The sequence below is a fragment of the Canis aureus genome, chromosome 23 (assembly GCF_053574225.1).
Source record: "Canis aureus isolate CA01 chromosome 23, VMU_Caureus_v.1.0, whole genome shotgun sequence".
NCBI lineage: Eukaryota > Metazoa > Chordata > Mammalia > Carnivora > Canidae > Canis > Canis aureus.
Genome location: NC_135633.1, coordinates 10,107,568 through 10,127,697, shown reverse-complemented (window position 1 = coordinate 10,127,697; position 20,130 = coordinate 10,107,568). Strand labels below are relative to the sequence as shown.

At 42.6% G+C, this 20,130-nt stretch overlaps 1 protein-coding gene across 5 annotated transcripts in view; it reads right to left on the bottom strand.

Annotated features, from left to right (window-relative positions):
- Nucleotides 1-17,388: 17,388 nt before the first annotated feature.
- The window catches only part of HPS5 (HPS5 biogenesis of lysosomal organelles complex 2 subunit 2), a 44,763-nt gene continuing 42,021 nt past the window's right edge, over nucleotides 17,389-20,130 (bottom strand). For 4 of the 5 annotated variants that reach the window (XM_077866274.1, XM_077866275.1, XM_077866276.1 and 1 more), the window contains 2 exons: nucleotides 19,362-19,632; nucleotides 17,389-18,188 (listed from right to left, as the gene is read on the bottom strand). In XM_077866274.1, coding sequence (XP_077722400.1) covers nucleotides 18,128-18,188; nucleotides 19,362-19,632 — 332 coding nt within the window. In that variant the 3' untranslated portion in view covers nucleotides 17,389-18,127. Of the gene's footprint in view, nucleotides 18,189-19,361; nucleotides 19,694-20,130 lie in introns of those variants that run through there. The other variant, XM_077866277.1, reaches the window with a different exon arrangement.

The window sequence follows — 20,130 nt, the reverse complement described above, 5'->3', positions numbered from 1 at the left end:
CTGTTTAGCTAATTAGTAAGAAGGTAGGAATGAGGTCAAGCTCCCAGTTGATGGGTTAACCTGAAATGGAGCAAGGAGTTACTCCTGAGAAAGGAAGGTAAAGAGAATGCAGTCAGGAGATGCAGATCATTTGAGAGGGAGGCCAAGGGACCTGAGGGAATTCACTTGTTCCTGCTACTGTTGTACATTACTGTCCCCAGGACCCATCAACAAAGGGCAAAGAGCACTTCTATCTTGTTGTATGCCATCCTTGTTATTGAGAGTAGCTACCAGAGCTCCTGGCACATAGTAGATGCTCAGTAAACATTTACTGAGTGAATGAAGCAGGAAGAAAAGTATTCTGCAGAGGATGACAGACCTGGGAGCAGTGTTTGGGACTTGTGGAGGGTATCTGATATTTGATACAGGTTTTGGTCTGCAGAACCTAGTAATGTTTCACTTAAAGATGAATCTCCAAATCTATACCAAAATCTATACTAAAGTACCGTCTAAACTGACATTATCTCACTTTATAATAGAAAAAATAATTCTCTCTAGCAATGCTTTGCAAGCTTTCTCATGAGAAATGAAAATTATGACTCCCAGTTATGGCCTTTGGATGTGTCAACTTGGCTAGGCTGAACTACAGCCCTCAGTTCTCTCAAGTGAGGCCAGCTGGATGGGCCATAGAGATATTTCTTAAAGGGTGAAGGGGAGATGGAGCCACTTTGTTGTATACACACATCATCCTTCAGTTATTCAAACATCTAATTTACACAGTGCTATGAGAGGTTTTTTTGCAGCCATGATTAATGTCCATAATAAATTATCTGTGAATTAATCAAATGAGTGATTATCCTACGTGGAACTGGCTTCATCAGTTGGAAGGCCTTTAGAAAAAGGCTTAAACCTTCCTTGACCTGGTCTCCAAATAGTCATTGGGCCTACTACAATTGCTCTCCTTCCCCCTGGATCTTGCCATCCTGACTGCCTGTCCTGACTGCTTAGGCAGCCCTGACAACTATGTAAGCCAGTTCCTTACAATAGGGCCATTAATAGATACATACATATCCTACTGGTTCCGCTTCTCTGGTTGAACTCTGATTGATTCAGAATTTGGTACTATAAGTTGTTTTAGAGGAACAGAATCATAAAGATAGATTTAGATTTAGATTTCTCAAAAGGAATTGGCTTATGCAATGGTGGGGGCTGGCTAAGTAGATCCAAGGTCTATAGGGAAGACCTGTTTTCCATGCAACCAAGCAGATCACAAGCAGGCTGAACTCCACAGGCATGGGCTCAAGCTGTTGTCCAGAGGTGTAGTCTTCTCTCTTGAGTGGTTCCTCTCTTTGGATCTAAGTCTTTTAGACTACCAGAACTTCAAGTCACAAGGATGGAAAACAAAAAAATTTGCTAGTGGATCAGTAGGGTAATAGTGAGAGAAGCCACTGACACTTCTTTGCCTTCATTCCTGGACTCATGAATTGTGGCTATGGAGAAACAGTACCATATACTGGACACTGACTTAAACCACCTACCATGAGGATCCCTGGGTGGCTCAGCGGTTAGCGCCTGCCTTTGGCCCACGGCACGATCCTGGAGTCCCGGGATCGAGTCCCACGTCGGGCTCCTGGCATGGAGCCTGCTTCTCCCTCCTCTTGTGTCTCTGCCTCTCTCTCTGTCTATCATAAATAAATAGATAAATCTTTAAAAAAATAATACAGCACCTACCATATCTGTGGGGGGAGCAGGGCAGAGGGGGGGCACTGTCCTATTCCTGCAAGGTGTTGCTATCTGAGTCTTCAAAAGGTTATTCCACCATTCCACCCAGCTGGCTACTTCAAGATAATAGGGAGCATGGTTAAGCCAATGAATTCCATGAGCATAGCCCTACTGCCATGTTTTATTTGTTGCAAAGTGATTTCCTTAATCAGAAGTAATACTGTGTGAAATAAATACCATGATGGTGGACAAGGCATTCTGTAAATCCACAGATTTTGGCAGAAGCATTGCATGCAGGGGAGACAAATCTATATTCAATATGTCTATTCCATTTAGGAAAAGCATTGCCCCTTCCATGATGGAAGTGGTCCAATGTATCAAGCTGTCACTAGAGAGTTGACTGACCACCCCAGGCAATGGTGCAGTAGCAGGGGCTCAGTGTTGGTCCCTGCTCTTGATACAGTAGGCACTCAGTGATAGTTGTAGTCATCTGGGTTGGTCTTGGTGAGTGGAAATCCATGTTGCTGAAAAGATCTAAATAGACATTTCTCCAAAGACATAGAAATGGCCAATAAGCACATGGAAACAATGTTAAACATCATTATTCATTAGCAAAATGCAAGTCAAAACTATCTAAGATACTACTTACACCCACTAGGATTGAGATAACTGAAAAGATGTTGGCAAGATGGTGGATAAACTAGAACCCTTGTACATTGTTAGCAGGAATGTAAAATGGTGCAGCCACTTTGGGAAACAGTAGCAGTTCCTAAAAAAGTTATACATAGTTATTATATGAGCTGGCAATTCCACTCCTAGATTTATACCCCCAAAAGATGAAAGTATATATTCATATAAAAATTTGTATATTGGTATTTGTAGCGTCATTATTCAAAATACCCAAGGAGTGGAAGCAACTCAAGTATCAATTAATGAGTGCTTAAATAAAATTGAGGAATGTTCATACAATGCAATATTTGGCCATAATAAGAATAAAGTACTAATGCATGCTATAACACGGATGAACCTTAAAAAACATTAGGTTAAATGAAAACCAGGCACAGGGACTCCTGGTGGCTCAGTGGTTGAGCATCTGCCTTTGGCCCAGGTTGTGATCCTGGAGTCCTGGGATCGAGTCCCACATCGGGCTCCCTGCATGGAGCCTGCTTCTCCTTCTGCCTCTGCCTCTGCCTCTCTCTCTGTGTTTCTCATGAATAAATAAATAAAATCTTTAAAAATATATAAATAAATAAAAATAAAAACCAGGCACAAAAGGCTGTATCTTATATGATTTTATTTGTATGAAATGTCCAGAACTAACAAATCCAGAGACAGACATATTAGTGGTTGCCATGACCTGGAAGGAGGGGGAATAGAGAGTGACTGCTAAAGAGTATGAAGTTTCTTTCTGGGGATGATGAAAATGTTCTGGAATTGCACGGAGATGAAGACTGAACCACCCTATGAATATACTAGAAACCCTTGAACTGAACACTTAGGGTGAATTAAATGGTATGTGATTTATATCTCAACTAAAAAATTGTATGAGAAAAAATGTAACTAATTGAGAGGGAGGAAAGAGCACTCTCAAATAATGTGTAACACACACACGAAATGGAGTATGCAGTCATTTCAGACAATATCCGTGTTCCATCAGAAAGTTTTTTTAAAAATTCTGTTTAGTATTATCTTGATAAGACAACAAAAGAAACTGTTGTTTATCTTATGCATAGGGAATATCCTAAAAAATATTAACATCTCCTTATGGAAATAAAAGCAAATCTTTTGCTTGTTTAGTGTGAAATATTATCTATACTTAGGTTAAAAAATGAAAACCAGGATTACTGGGATTGGCCAGAAGAATATTTGAATACTAATACTAGTCAGAATGAATATTTATTGAGCTCATTCTCATGCCAGCAAGCAACTACTCTATGGTGTAGATTTTTTTCCATCTTTTAAAAAAAATATTTTTTAAAGATTTTATTCATTTTAATTATTTTTTTAAATATTTTATTTATTTATTCATGAGACACAGAGAGAGAGAGAGAGAGAGAGAGAGAGGCAGAGACACAGGCAGAGGGAGAAGTAGGCTTCCTGCAGGGAGCCTGACGTGGGACTCAATCCCAGGTCTCTAGGATCAGGCCCTGGGCTAAAGGTGATGCTAAACCACTGAGCCACTCGGGCTGCCCATATTATAGTTTTTTTTTTTTTTTTTTATTGGAGCTCAATTTGCCAACATATAGCATATCACCCAGTGTTCATCTTGTCAAATGCCCCCTCAGTGCCTATCACGCAGTCACCCAATCCCCCCACCCACCTCCCTTCCACTACCCCTTGTTTATTTTCCAGAGTTAGGAGTCTCTCATGTTCTGTCTCCCTCACTGATATTTCTCACTCATTTTCTCTCCTTTCCCCTTTAATCCCTTTCACTATTTTTTATATTCCCCAAATGAATGAGACCATATGTTTGTCCTTCTCCAATTGACTTACTTCACTCAGCATAATACCTTTCAGTTCCATCCACATCGAAGCAAATGGTAGGTATTTGTCATTTCTAATGGCTGAGGAATATTCCATTGTATACATAGACCACATCTTCTTTATCCATTCATCTTTCGATGGACACCGAGGCTCCTTCCACAGTTTGGCTATTGTGGACATTGCAGCTAGAAACATCGGGGTGCAGGTGTCCCGGCGTTTCACTACATCTGTATCTTTGGGGGTAAATGCCCAACAGTGCAATTGCTGGGTCATAGGGAAGATCTATTTTTAACTCTTTGAGGAACCTCCACACAGTTTTCCAGAGTGGCTGTACCAGTTCACATTCCCACCAACAGTGCAAAAGGGTGCCCCTTTCTCCACATCCTCTCCAACATTTGTGGTTTCCTGCCTTGTTAATTTTCTCCGTTCTCACTGGTGTGAGGTGGTATCTCATTGTGGTTTTGATTTGTATTTCCCTGATGGCAAGTGATGCAGAGCATTTTCTCATGTGCGTGTTGGCCATGTCTATGTCTTCCTCTGTGAGATTTCTCTTCATGTCTTCTGCCCATTTCATGATTGTATTGTTTGTTTCTTTGCTGTTGAGTTTAATAAGTTCTTTTTAGATCTTGGAAACTAGTCCTTTATCTGATGTGTCATTTGCAAATATCTTCTCCCATTCTGTAGGCTGTCTTTCAGTTTTGCTGACTGTTTCTTTTGCTGTGCAGAAGCTTTTTATCTTGATTAAGTCCCAATAATTCATTTTTGCTTTTGTTTCCCTTCCCTTCATAGATGTGTCTTGCAAGTTTGCTGTGGCCAAGTTCAAAAAGGTATTGCCTGTGTTCTCCTCTAGGATTTTGATGGATTCTTGTCTCACATTTAGATCTTTCATCCATTTTGAGTTTATCTTTGTGTATGGTGCAAGAGAATGGTTTAGTTTCATTCTTCTGCACGTGGCTGTCCAATTTTCCCAGCACCATTTACTGAAGAGATTGTCCTTTTTCCAGTGGATAAGCTTTTCTGCTTTGTCAAATATTAGTTGACCATAGAGCTGAGGGCCCATTTCTGGATTCTCTATTCTGTTCCACTGATCTATGTGTCTGTTTTTGTGCCAGTACCACACTGTCTTGATGATCACAGCTTTGTAGTACAAACTGAAATCTGGCATTGTGATGCCCTCAGCCATGGTTTTCTTTTTTTTAATATTCCCCTGGCTATTCGAGGTCTTTTCTGATTCCACACAAATCTTAAGATAATTTGTTCCAACTCTCTGAAGAAAGTCCATGGTATTTTGATAGGGATTGCATTGAATGTGTAAATTGCCCTGGGTAGCATTAACATTTTCACAATATTAATTCCTCTGATCTATGAGCATGGAATATTTTTCCATCTCTTTTTGTCTCCTCAATTTCTTTCAGAAGTGTTCTATGGTTTTTAGGGTATAGATCCTTTACCTCTTTGGTTAGGCATATTCCTAGGTATCTTATGCTTTTGGGTGTAATTGTAAATGGGATTGACTCCTTAATTTCTCTTTCCTCAGTCTCATTGTTAGTGTATAGAAATGCCACTGATTTCTGGGCATTGATTTTGTATCCTGCCACACTGCCAAATTGCTGTATGAGTTCTAGTAATTTTGGGGTGGAGTCTTTTGGGTTTTCTATGTACAGTATCATGTCATCTGCAAAGAGGGAGAGTTTGACTTCTTCTTTGCCAATTTGAATGTCTTTTATTTCTTTTTGTTGCCTGATTGCTGAGGCTAGGACTTCTACTACTATGTTGAATAGCAGTGGTGAGAGTGGACATCTCTGTCCTGTTCCTGATCTTAGGGAAAAGGCTCCCAGTGCTTCCCCATTGAGAATGATATTTGCTGTGGGCTTTTCGTAGATAGCTTTTAAGATGCTGAGGAATGTTCTCTCTATCCCTACACTCTGAAGAGTTTTGATCAGGAATGGATGCTGTATTTTGTCAAATACTTTCTCTGTATCTATTGAGAGGATCATATGGTTCTTGTTTTTTCTCTTGTTAATATGATCACATTGATTGCGTTACGAGTGTTGAACCAGCCTTGCATCCTGGGGATAAATCCCACTTGGTCATGGTGAATAATCTTCTTAATGTACTCTTGGATCCTATTGGCTAGTATCTTGTTGAGAATTTTTGCATCTGTGTTCATCAGGGATATATTGGTCTATAATTCTCCTTTTTGGTGGGGTCTTTGTCTGGTTTTGGAATTAAGGTGATGCTGGCCTCATAGAATGAGTTTGGAAGTACTCCATCTCATTCTTTTGGAACAGCTTTAGTAGAATAGGTATGGTTTCTTCTTTAAATGTTTGATAGAATTCCCCTGGGAAACCATCTGGCCCTGGACTTTTGTGTCTTGGGAGGTTTTTGATGACTGCTTCAATTTTCTCCCTGGTTATCAGCCTGTTCAGGTTTTCTTAGTTCTTCCTGTTCCAGTTTTGGTAATTTGTGGTTTTCCAGAAATGCGTCCATTTCTTCTAGATTGCCTAACTTATTGGTGTATAGCTGCTCATAATATATTTTTAAAAATCGTTTGTATTTCCTTGGTACTGGTGGTGATCTCTCCTTTTTCATTCATGATTTTATAAATTTGAGTCTTTTCTCTTTTGTTTTTAATAAGGCTGGCTAATGGTTTATCTATCTGATTAATTTTTTCAAAGAACCAACTCCTGGTTTTGTTGATCTGTTCCACAGTTCTTCTGGTCTCTATTTCATTGAGTTCTGCTCGAATCTTTATTAACTCTCTTCTTCTGCTGGGTGTAGGTTTTATTTGCTGTTCTTTCTCCAGTTCCTTTAGGTGCAAGGTTAGCTTGTGTATTTGAGTTTTTTCCAGTTTTTGAGGGATGCTTGTTTTGCAATGTATTTCCCCCTCAGGGCTGCTTTTGCTGTATCCCAGAGATTTTGAATGGCTGCATCTTCATTCTCATTAGTTTCCATGAATCTTTTTAATTCTTCTCTAATTTCGTGGTTGACCCATTCATCTTTTAGCAGGATGGTCTTTAACCTCCACGTGTTTGAATTTCTTCCAAATTTCTTCTTGTGATTTAGTTTTAATTTCAAAGCATTATGGTCTGAAAATATGTAGGGGACAATCCCAATCTTTGGGATTTGGTTAAGACCTGATTTGTGACCCAGGATGTGATCTACTCTGAAGAAAGCTCACTTTTCAAGAAATGTGCACTTGAGAACAATGTGTATTCAGTTGCATTTGGAAGTAAAGTTCTGTAAATATCTGTGAAGTCCATCTGGTCCAGTGTATCCATTTAAAGCCCTTGTTTCTTTGGAGATGTTGTGCTTAGAATATCTGTCGTTTACAGAAAGCACCATGTTGAAGTCTCCCAGTTTAAGTGTATTATCATCTAAGTATGTCTTTGGTTATTAATTGATTGATATACTTGGCAGCTCCCACATTAGGGGCATAAATATTCATGATTGTTAGGTCCTCTTGTTGGATAGATCCTTTAAGTATGATATAGTGTTCCTCTTCATCTTTTACTACAGTCTTTGGGATAAACTTTAATTTATCTGATGAGGATTGCTGCCCCTGCTTTCTTTTGAGAACCATTTGAATGGTAAACGGTTCTCTAACCTTTTATTTTCAGGCTGTAGGTGTCCTTAGGTCTAAAATGAGTCTCTTGTAGACAGCAAATAGATGGGTCTTGCTTTTTTATCCAGTTTGAAACCCTGCATCTTTTGATGGGATCATTAAGCCCATTCATGTTCAGAGTTACTATTGAAAGATATGAATTTAGTGTCATTATCATAATACCTATTCAGTCCCTGTTTTTGTGGATTGTTTCTTTGGACTTCCTCTTTTACAGAGTCCCCCTTAACATTTCTTGCAGAGCTGGTTTGGTGGTCACATATTCTTTCAGTTTCTGCCTATCTTGGATGCTTTTTATCTTTCCTTCTATTCTGAATGAGTGTCTTGCTGGATAGAATATTCTTGGCTGCATGTTCTTCTCATTTAGTGCCCAGGCCCTTTCTGGCCTGCCAGGTCTCTGTGGAGAGGTCTGCTGTTAATCTAATATTTCTCCCCATATAAGTTAGGGATCTCTTGTCTCTTGCTGCTTTAAGGATTTTCTCTTTATCTTTGGAATTTGCTAGTTTCACTATTAAATATCGAGGTGTTGAATGGTTTTTATTGATTTTTAGGGGAGGACCTCTCTATCTCCTGGATCTGAATGCCTGTTTCCCTCCCCAAGTTAGGGAAGTTCTCAGCTGTGATTTGTTCAAATACACTTTCTGGTCCTCTGTCCCTTTCAGCGCCCTCTGGAACCCCAATTAAACGTTAATTTTTCCTTCTGAGGCCGTCATTTATTTCCCTTAACCTTTCCTCATGTCTTTTTTTTCCCTCAGCTTGCTTCCTTGCCATCAACTTGTCTTCTACGTCACTCACTCTTTCTTCTATCTCATTAACCCTCGTCGTTAGGACCTCCAGTTTGGATTGCATCTCATTTAATTGATTTTTAATTTTGGCCTGATTAGATCTAAATTTGTGGGCGACCATGAACTAGCTGGAGTAACTGAACCAAACCAGGCCTGGACTTGAGTCCCTCATTCACTCAAAAGGCTCGAGAGCCTAAAGGGTGAATAGTTGGTAGACGCTTGAGAAAGGGCTTGAGCAATGGTTCTCAGGGCTTGCTTGTACGTGATCACATAACACAATAGATAAAACTTATTCTGACCTAGTCATAAATGTAAATAAGGGTCTGTCTGTCCTTGCTGGTCTGTTTACCATACCTAATATTCCTTTGAAGTATGCACATCTGGAGCAACAAGCTTATCTATTTACCAAGGTCTTCTGGCACCCGTGAGCCTGTCTTGCATGCTGAGAAAAGGGAACTTTGGAGAGTTTCACAAACCTGCTAAAAATAAACACTTTCTTGGCTTTGTTTTGCTCATGCTATAAAATGTTGTAAAACTTTGAATAAAGCTGGCACTGCTTGGACATCATCCACTGTGTCCCTCCTGTCCCCATCTCTTTACTTTTATTTTCCTCATCCCCTTATCCTCAGGACCCTGATCGTGTTGCCGCAGCACGCGCAACATAAATTCTGTAGTCATGAAGTCTCTTGAATCCTTTATGCTTTTTTCCAGAGCCACCAGTAGCTTTATAATTACGCTTCTGAATTGGTTTTCTGACATCAAATTGTAATCCAAATTCTGTAACTCTGTGGGAGAGAGTACTGTTTCTGATTCTTTTGTGGTGAGTTCTTTCTAGTCATTTTGCTCAGTGCAGAGTGGCTAAAAACAAGTTATACTGGAAAAAGGAAGAAAAAAAGAGAAAAAAGGGAAAAAACAAAACAAAAAACCAAGGAGGGGGTATCCTCTGGTTGTATATACTGTAAGTCCCTCAACTTCCCCTGGAGCTTTCCAGCACTGTTCAGTCCAGAACTTGCTCTTCCCCTCTCCTTCCAGCTGGTCTTCTGGGGAAGGGGCCTGCTGGGCTGATTCTCAGGTGTGTGCACTGGGGGAGCTGCCCGCCCCAGCCAGGTGCACGGTTCAGTGGGAGCCGTTTATCCTGTGAGGCCCCTGCTCCCTGGGAGCCCCGTTCCATCCCAGGCGCAAGGTGACACCATGAGGAACAACAGCAGCTGCGGCCAGCCCTCCAGCCCTAGAGTCAGCTCCCGCAGTAACCACCATAGCTCTCAGTCCGCAGGGGCCTGGATGCTCCGGGGGCGGAGGGCGCCGACCTGCACAGCTCGGGGCTGCCTGGGGGCAGGAGCGTCCTCGCTGTCCTGGGCCCTCCCCGCCTCCGCCTGTCCTGGGGGCAGCACAGGATGCTGGGCTGTGTCCCCCAGTGCCCTGGGCTCCGGGGCCGCGCAGCCCCCTCCGCGTGAAGCCACCACCTGAGCCGCTGCCCGAGCTGCTCCCCGGGCCCAGCCGGTTGCGCTCCGGCCCTTTACTGCGCTCAGCCCGCAGGGTGTGGCGCGCTCTCTCGGGGCGCAGTTCCTCTGTTAGTGACTCCGGGAACCTGGGGGCTCCACTCCCCCTCCTGGGATCCTGCCCCAGCTCCCTGCGTGCACCTTTCCGACCAGGAGTATTAGTAAAGTTCCCACTTCTCCGGGCCTGGGCTCTCCTGTCCTAGAGGCTCCCGCCGCCCCGCTTAGCCCGGCTCCTCGTGGGGCCCCTCCCCCACTGGATGCTTTTTAATTTTTTTTTTTTTTATGATAGTCACACAGAGAGAGAGAGAGAGAAGCAGAGACACAGGCAGAGGGAGAAGCAGGCTCCATGCACCGGAAGCCCGACGTGGGATTCGATCCCAGGTCTTCAGGATAGCGCCCTGGGCCAAAGGCAGGTGCCAAACCGCTGCGCCACCCAGGGATCCCCTGGATGCTTTTTTATTTACTTTTTTCTATCTTCCCAACTTGATAGCGCAAACTGCTCTCTGTAGCGTTCCAGCTGTTCTCTCTTTAAATCTCAGGCCGAATTCGTAGGTTTTCAGGATGACTTGAAAGTTACCTAGGTAAGTTGGTGGGGACAGTAGACTGGGGACCCTACTCCTCCGGGATCTTGCCCCGCCCCTGGTGTGGATTTTTAAATGAGGACACCCAGGGGCAGAGAAATGGAGTAACTTGCTCAAGATCACAGATATAAAGAGTGGCAGAGCCAGGATTTGAACACCCCTGGCTTGAGGTCCCTCCCTTAACCTGCACCACTACTTCCTTGGGCAGGATTAATAAATAATAAGATTCCCCAGTTCTCTGATGGGGACTTAGAGTTAATAGGCCAGTGAGAAAAAAGCATAGAATTGTTTTAGGGGAGAAATGGAAATGTTTTTGGTCTAGGCAAGATCCAGCCAGTCCTGTGGGCTGGTTAGCAGCAAGGGTACATAGAAAGCCCCAGCCTGATCACAGCTTGGACTCCACTTGGCATTTGGGGCACCATCTGAATGGGCCCTGGGCCCTTTGGGTCTCTCACTAGTGGATACGTGTGCATGTGCCATTCCCCCTCATACCCCAGGTTATAGTTGGAGGGCTGCCTGGAGTTTAGAGATTGAAGATCCTTCAGTACTTTTTACACCAAGCTATGAGCTGAGCTACCTCTGTAGGTAGGGAGGTAGGCCAAGGGGCTTAGCTGTGGGGATCTGAGGACATCAGAGGAGGAGGGATAAGGAAGCAGGTATGGTCAGGGGAGAGACTATCTACTCTTTCTTACCTAATGGGCCCTAGACTTAAATAACAGATTAAGTCTAGGTGATAAAGCCTCAAATAGAAGAATCCTCCCACCTCCTGCCCTCCTCATCCCCACCATCTCCTCATGGTTCTTAGCCTAAGTTCTCCACTACTTTACTTGGAAATAACCCCAGGGAGCAAGAGTGAGAGACAGGGGAGGAGACCAAGGAAGGAGCATGTCCAACAGAAGGATATATTATAGGACAGGCCGCAGTAAGAGCCTTATAGCTGAGCTCAATCACCCTGGGACATTCTGAGCAATGTAATAAAAGATGCCTGAGCACTATCCACCAGGAATCAAAAAAGAAAAGCCCCTATCAAGTGGCTGCCATCCCCACTGAGCAGGTGCGACCCCTACAATGTAACGTTCCTGCATCGCATGGTTGTGTACACTGCAGTGCCCTATGGGTTTCCCTAGTATAGGACATAGAAGGTGTATGGAACAGACCTAAAGCAAGGTGCTGCCCAGCTGCACTTGCATGAGATGGATCAAGACCCATATGGAATCACTGTGGCAGTGGCTGCAGGAAGAGAAGGGGGCCCGAGGATCTGAAGTACTGCATGAGCCAGACCTGACTACCACAACCTTGTGCTCTTCTAAAGCTTATGGAAAAGCACAGGCATCCCCAAGGCATGGAGAGTAGGCTTAGTCAGGAATGAAGGCACCAACTGGGTCTCAGGTTGAGAGTAAAAGAGGGAAGAGGCAAAGGCACTGGTTAACCAAGAGGAGGAAAGAGGAAGGGGCAACTGGGAAGAACAGAGAAATGTACACTAAAGGACTTGTGAAATGATCCGGCCATGAACCTAGTGACGCCACACAGATGTCACCCGGGGGGCGGACATGGTCTGGATGGAGCACAGTGCTCTTTGAGAGCAAGGGAAGGCTACAGAGCTTGGTAGGGACATTCTTAGCAACAAGACTATATCTGCTGCACAACCCATCGTTGTTTTACTTAAGATAACATGCTTTTTTTCTTACAACAAAAGTAGTTTGTCAGAAGTTGGGGTAGAAAGAGGGGGATATGATGACCATTATGGTTAGGGGATCCAAGGACAACACAAGCCACCAGGTCCCTAGTGGGGATAAGTTTCAAGGGCAATGAGAAGCAAGTTTTTGTTGGCAAGGGCTTGACTCCAGACATCAAAACTGAGCTCGGGTGAGCCTGGGCAACAGTGCCTGGGTTGCTTCTCCTCTCCAGCCCCCGAGATCATAAAGGCTGTCCCCATGGGCACCCACTAGCCTTGGATGAGGCGAACCAGAGAGCCTGAGTTTGTGTTTGACACAGCTGGAGGCAAGTTTCCGGGCACACTTCACAGAAGGCTCTTTCCCCCACAACTACTTAAGCCTAAATAAACTGAGAACAGGATAAGCTACGAGACTGGCTCTACTTCACTTTCATTAATTAGGGTAGGGCTAAGTTGTTATAACAAAAGTACAGAAGCTTAAGATTGAAGAAACACTTTTTGTTTCCCTCAAAGTGATCCAGGTGCCAGGGGCCTTGGCTCCATACGGTCTTTCAGATTCCTTCCAATTTGCTGCTCTACTAGACTTCAGACTGAGGCTTGCCACCCAAAGGGTGATCCCAGGAAGTATTACCTGGGATCCTGCTGGAAATGTAAAATCTCAGGCTGTACCTCAGATCTATAGTGACAGCCAGAGCCAGTTACTTATCGTGTGGGTCCCAATGCACAATAAAAACGTGGAGACCCTTGTTCAGCAATTATTAAAAATTCCAAGATGGTGGAAGCAGGGCATTCACGCAAGCCCAGGCCCCTGCAGGACTACATAGGCCTCAGGCTATGAAGATGGGCAGTTTACTAGGAAAAGCCACACCAGAGATTAAAAACACTAGGTCACTAAAGCCAGATTTTACCTGCCGATAACAGGTCTAAATAGTGCCCTCATCACTAAATAGTGCCCTCATCATTCAAGAAACAGCATCTTGAATATTCACATTGATTCAGAGTTGCCCATCTGGAAAAATGTATTACTTGGGCAAGATGGGAAAACCACAACCTGGGACAACATCCTCTGTATTTAGGACACAGGGGTGCCAGTTAGTATTTTTGTGAGCCTTCTGGAAAGTTACCAAATAGCATTTTTTCCGGGCTGCTTCTGTGGTTTGTATTTGATTCATTAGACTTGGAAACTCCAGACTCCAGCACTGTGTTGCAACTCTGATAATTTACTTAGGGAGTTTAGCAGTATGCAGTTTTCTTCTAAATGAAGAGGCAGGAGGATGCGTGGATGGCTCTGTAGTTGAGGGTGTGCCTTTAGCTCAGGGTGTGATTCTGGGTGGGGGGATCGAGTCCCACATCAGGCTCCCTACAGGGAGCCTCCTTCTCCCTCTGCCTCTCTGTGTCTTTCATGAATAAATAAATAAAATCTTTAAAAAATAAATAAATGAAGGGGTAGGAAAAACTCTGACCCCACTCTAACATTACTGTTTCTTGACACGAGATTCAGCCCCTTGTTCTGCCACAAAATGGTTAACACAGTGGAGTTTATGTTATCTGTATTTTATCATAATTTAAAACAACAAACTTGACAGTAGGTTAAGTGTCTGACTTCAGCTTGGGTCATGATCCTGAGATCCTACAACTGAGCCCAATGTCAGCCTGCTTCTCCCTCTGCCCCTCCTGTTTGTGCTTTCCCTCTCTCTCTCTCATATGCTCTCTCTCAAATAAATATATAAAATCTTAAAAAAAAATAAAGAGAACCTGAAGGCACTGAATCCTGGTGGGTCTCAACAAATGGGGACTTGGGCAATGGACACATCTGTTAATTAAGCAGGGGCACAACCAGAGGTCCATGTGGATGGAGAGTGTTATCCAAGAAACAGAGAACCCAGGATGAGAGACAAACTGTGGAACTGAGAAACTGAATTTGGAAACAAGTCATAGAGGGCCTTCAAGGACAAGCTCAAGGATTTGGGCTTTGTTCAGAAAGCAGAGGGGAGCCACTGAAAGTTTGTGATTGGGAAGAGGCATGATTAAGACTGTGCCTCAAGCCCTGGTGGCGCAGCAGTTTAGCGCCACCTGCAGCCTGGGGTGTGATCCTGGAGACCTGGGATCAAGTCCCACGTCAGGCTCCCTGCATGGAGCCTGCTTTTCCCTCTGCCTGTGTCTCTGCCTCTCTCTGTCTCTCATGAAGAAATAAATAAAATCTTAAAAAAAAAAAAAAAAAAAGACTATGCCTCAAGAGGACAAGAACTCTGCCAGTGGATCTCTCATTACTTTCCATGAGACCAAGGATAAGGGGTTATCTATAATCCCGGATAACTCTTATCTAAATCTAGGAACAATGCAGCTGTAGGAGGCCAGCTGAGGATTAAATTAGACTCAAGGTCTATAGATCCCAGGCCTGGGGCAGGATCCCTGCCATCAGTATTTTTCACAAGCTCCTGTGGTGATTTATGTGTGTAACAGCTTTGTGAGTCACCTGACTTGGGTGATGCCCAGGTGCCTACGTTTTAATGAGCTGAGACTGAGTGGGGGCAATGAGGAAGACAGAGTTTAGAAGTGAAGAAAGGAAGGTCACCAAGATTGCTCTGACTGTTCAGGCAGACAAGAAGGAATGAGAACACGGGTGGCGGCAACAGAAACTGGGAAGAAAATGACCACGGAAAACCACCACCAACACACAGTTGAGAGGATCTCCCTCATGACTGCACCTGAGGGCTGAAGAGGGGGAGGCAAGGATGACCACAAGGTTCTCAGCCTTGGGCGGGACAGGAACAAATTTAACACATGTAAGGACATTTTTTTTTAATTTTTATTTTTTATTTATGATAGTCACACAGAGAGAGAGAGAGAGAGGCAGAGACACAGGCAGAGGGAGAAGCAGGCTCCATGCACCGGGAGACCGACGTGGGATTCAATCCCGGGTCTCCAGGATCGCGCCCTGGGCCAAAGGCAGGCGCTAAACCGCTGCGCCACCCAGGGATCCCATGTAAGGACATTCTTAACTTCGACTTTGGTTTTCCCATTCTCTGGGATTCATAGAAACCAGTTGACCTGGGTCTGATCACTACTGGACGAAAAGATATTCCAAATCTTTCAAACAACAGCCAACATGTATTACCTGTGTGCTGCCCCAAGTACTACTGCCCTGCACATTAGTCTCTTGTGTCACTAAGAGATGGCTCTGACTTGACTCTCTGTGCCAGGCACTGTGCTTCACATTCATGACCTCAGTTAATTCTCAAACCATCCTGAGTAAGCATTATTGCTGTCCCCATTTCCATTTCGTAGATGAGAAAACTGAAACTTAGAGAAACAAAATAACTGCCCCAAGGTCATTTAGAAAGAGACAGAAAAACATGCAAAGCTAGACAGCCTGCCTCAAAACCCAAGCTCTTAGCCACTATGCTACTCTGTGGCCCTGTTAAAAGTGAGGCAACTATGAATCACTGTCTAGAATTTTTAGGCAAGTGAAAAATACAAGTTGTATTTGAAAACACTGCCTAATATCCAACTAGACTATTGAAACCTAAACGTTTAGCCAAAGTGGATTTTTGTTGTTGGCTGGTTTACTTTAGAAAATAAATTCAGATGATGTGATACTTATTTTTTTAATGCCAGAAATTTCTCTGTACCCTCTTGGCAAATGAGGATTGCCGTAATACACCCTAGAACAATCTGTCAGGAAATGATTGCACAATTGTGCCAGTTCAGGCTGTCTCCTCCTCAGATTTCTTCTGGGCCCTCTTTTGGACAGTCATTATGTAATGAGAAAGCTGATGGACAGTGAAGGGAGGGGTCTTGCTCTTTACCTTAGTATAGACTCATACTCGACATAATACAAAACAACCAAAATCCAGCTGCTGCTAGTGGGAAGGTATGACATGATGATTTACAGTAAGAATATATATTTGGTCTTCCGCCTAATTCTGGCAGATCTAAAACCTTTGGAATTTCTTAAGTGATGACTGCCACAGAGGTGTCCTATAGTACTAATGAGGTAACATTTGGATAGCACTTAAGGATGAGGACTGGTTGCTAGTAGAGCCAATCATGTGATTTAGAGGGTTAGAACTTTCAGTATCACCCTCTATATCCCATCCCTGACCTCAGGAAAGAAAGAGACTGGACACTGAGTTCAATTGCCCATGACCAGTGATTTAACCAATCTGTAATGGAGGCATAACCAACCTCAAAGAACTTGATTCAGAGAGCTTCTGGATTGGTGAACACGTGGATTTGGAGAAGGGAGAGCTGGAGTAGGGCATGGAAGTTCCTAACATTTTTCCCCAAATCTTGCCCCACATATCTCTTCTATCTGGCTGTTCCTGAACTGTATCCTTAAATAAAAAACTGGCAATCTTACAAATAGTTTCTCGGAGCTGCTCTAGCAATTAATCAAACCATCAAACACAAGGAGGGGTTCGTGAGGACCTCTGATTTACAGGAAGTTGGTTAGAAATAGAAGTAATAACCTGGCCTTACAATTAGTGTATAAAGTGGAGGGCAGTCTTTTAGGGACTGAGCCGTTTACCTATGGGATCTGACACGTCAACAGTGTCAGAATTGGGTTAAATTGTAGGACACCCAACTGGGGTCAGAGGGGAAACACCACACACACACACCTCCCACCACTACCACCCCTACTGTTGACCATAACTTTTAGGTTTTTCACAAAACTCTAATAAGTTTTGTGAAGCCTCCTCTCTCTGACATCTGACAATTTTTCAACCCATCTGATTATATCAAATCTGAATACCTGTGTGGAAATATGACAGCAATTTCTGTCTATAGCTTCCCGGCTGTGTTCTGAATGAAAGGAAGAAGTAAATCATTCAATGTATCCAACACTTTTCTTACTCCACATTGAGTTTATCCCATGCTTTCCTACAAATTGCTACAATAAACCTCATGTCTGTATTCCACTTAAATAAAAACTTAACAGATTTTAATGTATTATTAATGTAACATGCTATGCAAGTGTACAGGGGCCTGACAAAGGCATTTGGGTCCATGGCTTAAATGACACAGGTGTCTACTGCAGTTTGTGAGTACTTAGTTTTCCTTTATTATGGCTTTTAAAAAATAATTTTCAAAAGTGCATGATTCCTTTGGACCACTGTTTAGGAAAGATTAGAGATAAAACATTTCCAGTAATAAATTAGTCATCTGTATATAAGTTCAGATTAGAAAATGTCAAATACTGGGAAAAAATAGATTTTAAGTTAGCTCAATTTTAAATATGGGGTCATTTCACGTAAATATCTAACTTGAATCTTCAATGTTTCACTTATTTGATGTGTTAATTCCATTCCATCAGGTCTTCTTTCAATAATTTCTCAACTATTCCAGAGAAGATATAAAGAATTCAACTTCTGTCAATTACTTTATCTGCCTTCACGCAACCAGGGTGAGAAACTTCTGTTCCCTCCATGAGAGTCACAACAGGAAAATAATTCCCCCAATCCCTTAAGCAAGGAGAAAATAATACTGTAGTTCAGAATAAGGACTGCACAGCTGTGAACTTTCACATTCTGATTCCAGAGCACTTCATTTCAGCAAAAAAGGACTGAGTCCTTTTCAAAATTCAACCCTGGTTGAGAAACAGAGGTCACAGCCACAGCCACAAATGCAGAAGTTATAGATACTGACAAAAGTACTCCCAGTAAGGTGGCAGAATTTTCAGGTGGTACCTTTCCTTCAACAACAAATGCACTCGGGAGGTTCAGGAGGATGATTCTGTTTTTCTCAAAATGTTGCGACATTTGCTGAATCTTCTTCCACTAGGCCTGCTGAGACCAGAGAAACCGATCACATTTTTCCAGCATGCTTTGTATCAAGGCTCTGAAATCCCAAAGAAAAGAAACAAGTGCATTTAGTTTTCATTGTTATTTCTTTACAAAAGAACATTTAAAAACCTACAAAGAATTAAAGGATTCAAAAAGCTGACTGATTCTGTGCATCAAAAGACAATCATAAGAGTGAAAAGGCATCCTGTCCTGTAGGAAAAGATACTTGCGAATCATATATCTGATAAAGGGTTAATATCCAGAATATATAAAAAAATTCATCCAACAACAAAAAACATGACAAAAAGATAGGCAAAAAGACTTGATAGGTCTCCAAAGATAATACACAATCAGCCAACAAGCATATGAAAAGATATTCAATGATCCTTTATCATTAGGGAAATGCAAATAAAAACCATGATGACTTGTCATTAGGATGGTTACTACCAAAAAGAAAATAACTAGTGTTGGTGAGAATATGTAGAAAATGGAACCCTTGTACACTACTGGTAGGAATGTAAAATGGTGTAACCCCTACAGAAAACAGTATGGCAGTTCCTCAAAAAATTAAAAATAGAATTCCATATGATCTAGCAATTCCACTTCTGGGGTAGGGTCTCAAATCTATATGTTCGTATTCACAGCAGCATTACTCATAATTGCCATGAGGTGGACGCATCCCAAGTATCCAAAGACAGATGAAAGGATAAACGAAATGTGGTATATCCACACAATGGAGTATTATTCAGCCCTACAAAGGAAGGGAAGTCTGATACATGTACAGAATGAACCTTATGAACATTATGTTGAAAATAAGCCAATCACAAAAAGATAAACACCATATGATTCCATTTATATAAAATACTTATAATACAGTAGTCCCCTCTTATCCACAGTTCCACTTACTATGGTTTCAGATACCCACGGTCAACTGTGGTCCAGAAAGAAATGATCTTCTGACATATGAGAATGATAGCCTAACACCACGTCACAATGCCTATGTCATTCACCTCAGTTTATCTCATCACATAGGCATTTTATCATCTACATCATCACAAGAAGGGTATGATACAATAAAATATTTTGAGAGACAGAGAGAGGAAAGACCACATTCACGTAACCTTTATCACAGTACGCTATTATGATTGTTCTATTTTATTATTACAGTTATTGTTAATCTCTTACTGAGCCTGTGGAGATGGCAGGACAATGGTGTAACAAGTATTACCTCTGTCTCTTCTCAGCAATCCTTAGGATATCACAGGTTCTGGTAAACCTCTCTGACAACTCCAGGGTCAAACCACATTCCTGCAGCAGTGACCAGGCCTGATCTGGGCCCATGGCCTTAGCTAATAGGAGGGCCACATTCTCCACGTTGATGGGGGAAGGCCCATCACTGAAGTTCCCATTTGGTGACTTCTGGGGTGCGGGCTTCGTGTTCTTGTTCTGTACAAGATGCAGGAGCAGCTTCCATTCCTCCACAGTCTCTGGGACCCAACCTTAACACACACGCACACAGAAACACACAACTGTTGGCTCTCATGGCTCGTAGCGCTCTGCCTGCATACAGTAGTAGATGGTCAAAACCACTTGTGAAAACATTTAATATCAAAACATAAGAACATAATCACATCATCCTACCATGAAGTTGTTTTCTGAACATTTGTTGAATAAATAATTCATTAAGAGAAGTCACAAAATTAGTTCCATAATTCTTTATTCACTTGCTTACTCAGGAATTTCCCAGGTATGGTCTGGGCTAGGCACACAGGTGCAGCGAGGGACCAATGGACATGACCCCTATACTCTTGTGGAGTTCACAGTCTAGTAAAGCAGGCAGAACTTAAACACAGAAATAAATCTGTACTTATAAACTGGGCTAAGTGCAGGGAACCATCACAGAGAATGGCAGGTTTAGGGGAGGATCTGAGAAGAGCTCCATGAGGATGGGACAGGTAAGCAGAGAGCTGAAAGACCAAGCAAACTTAGAGAGCATG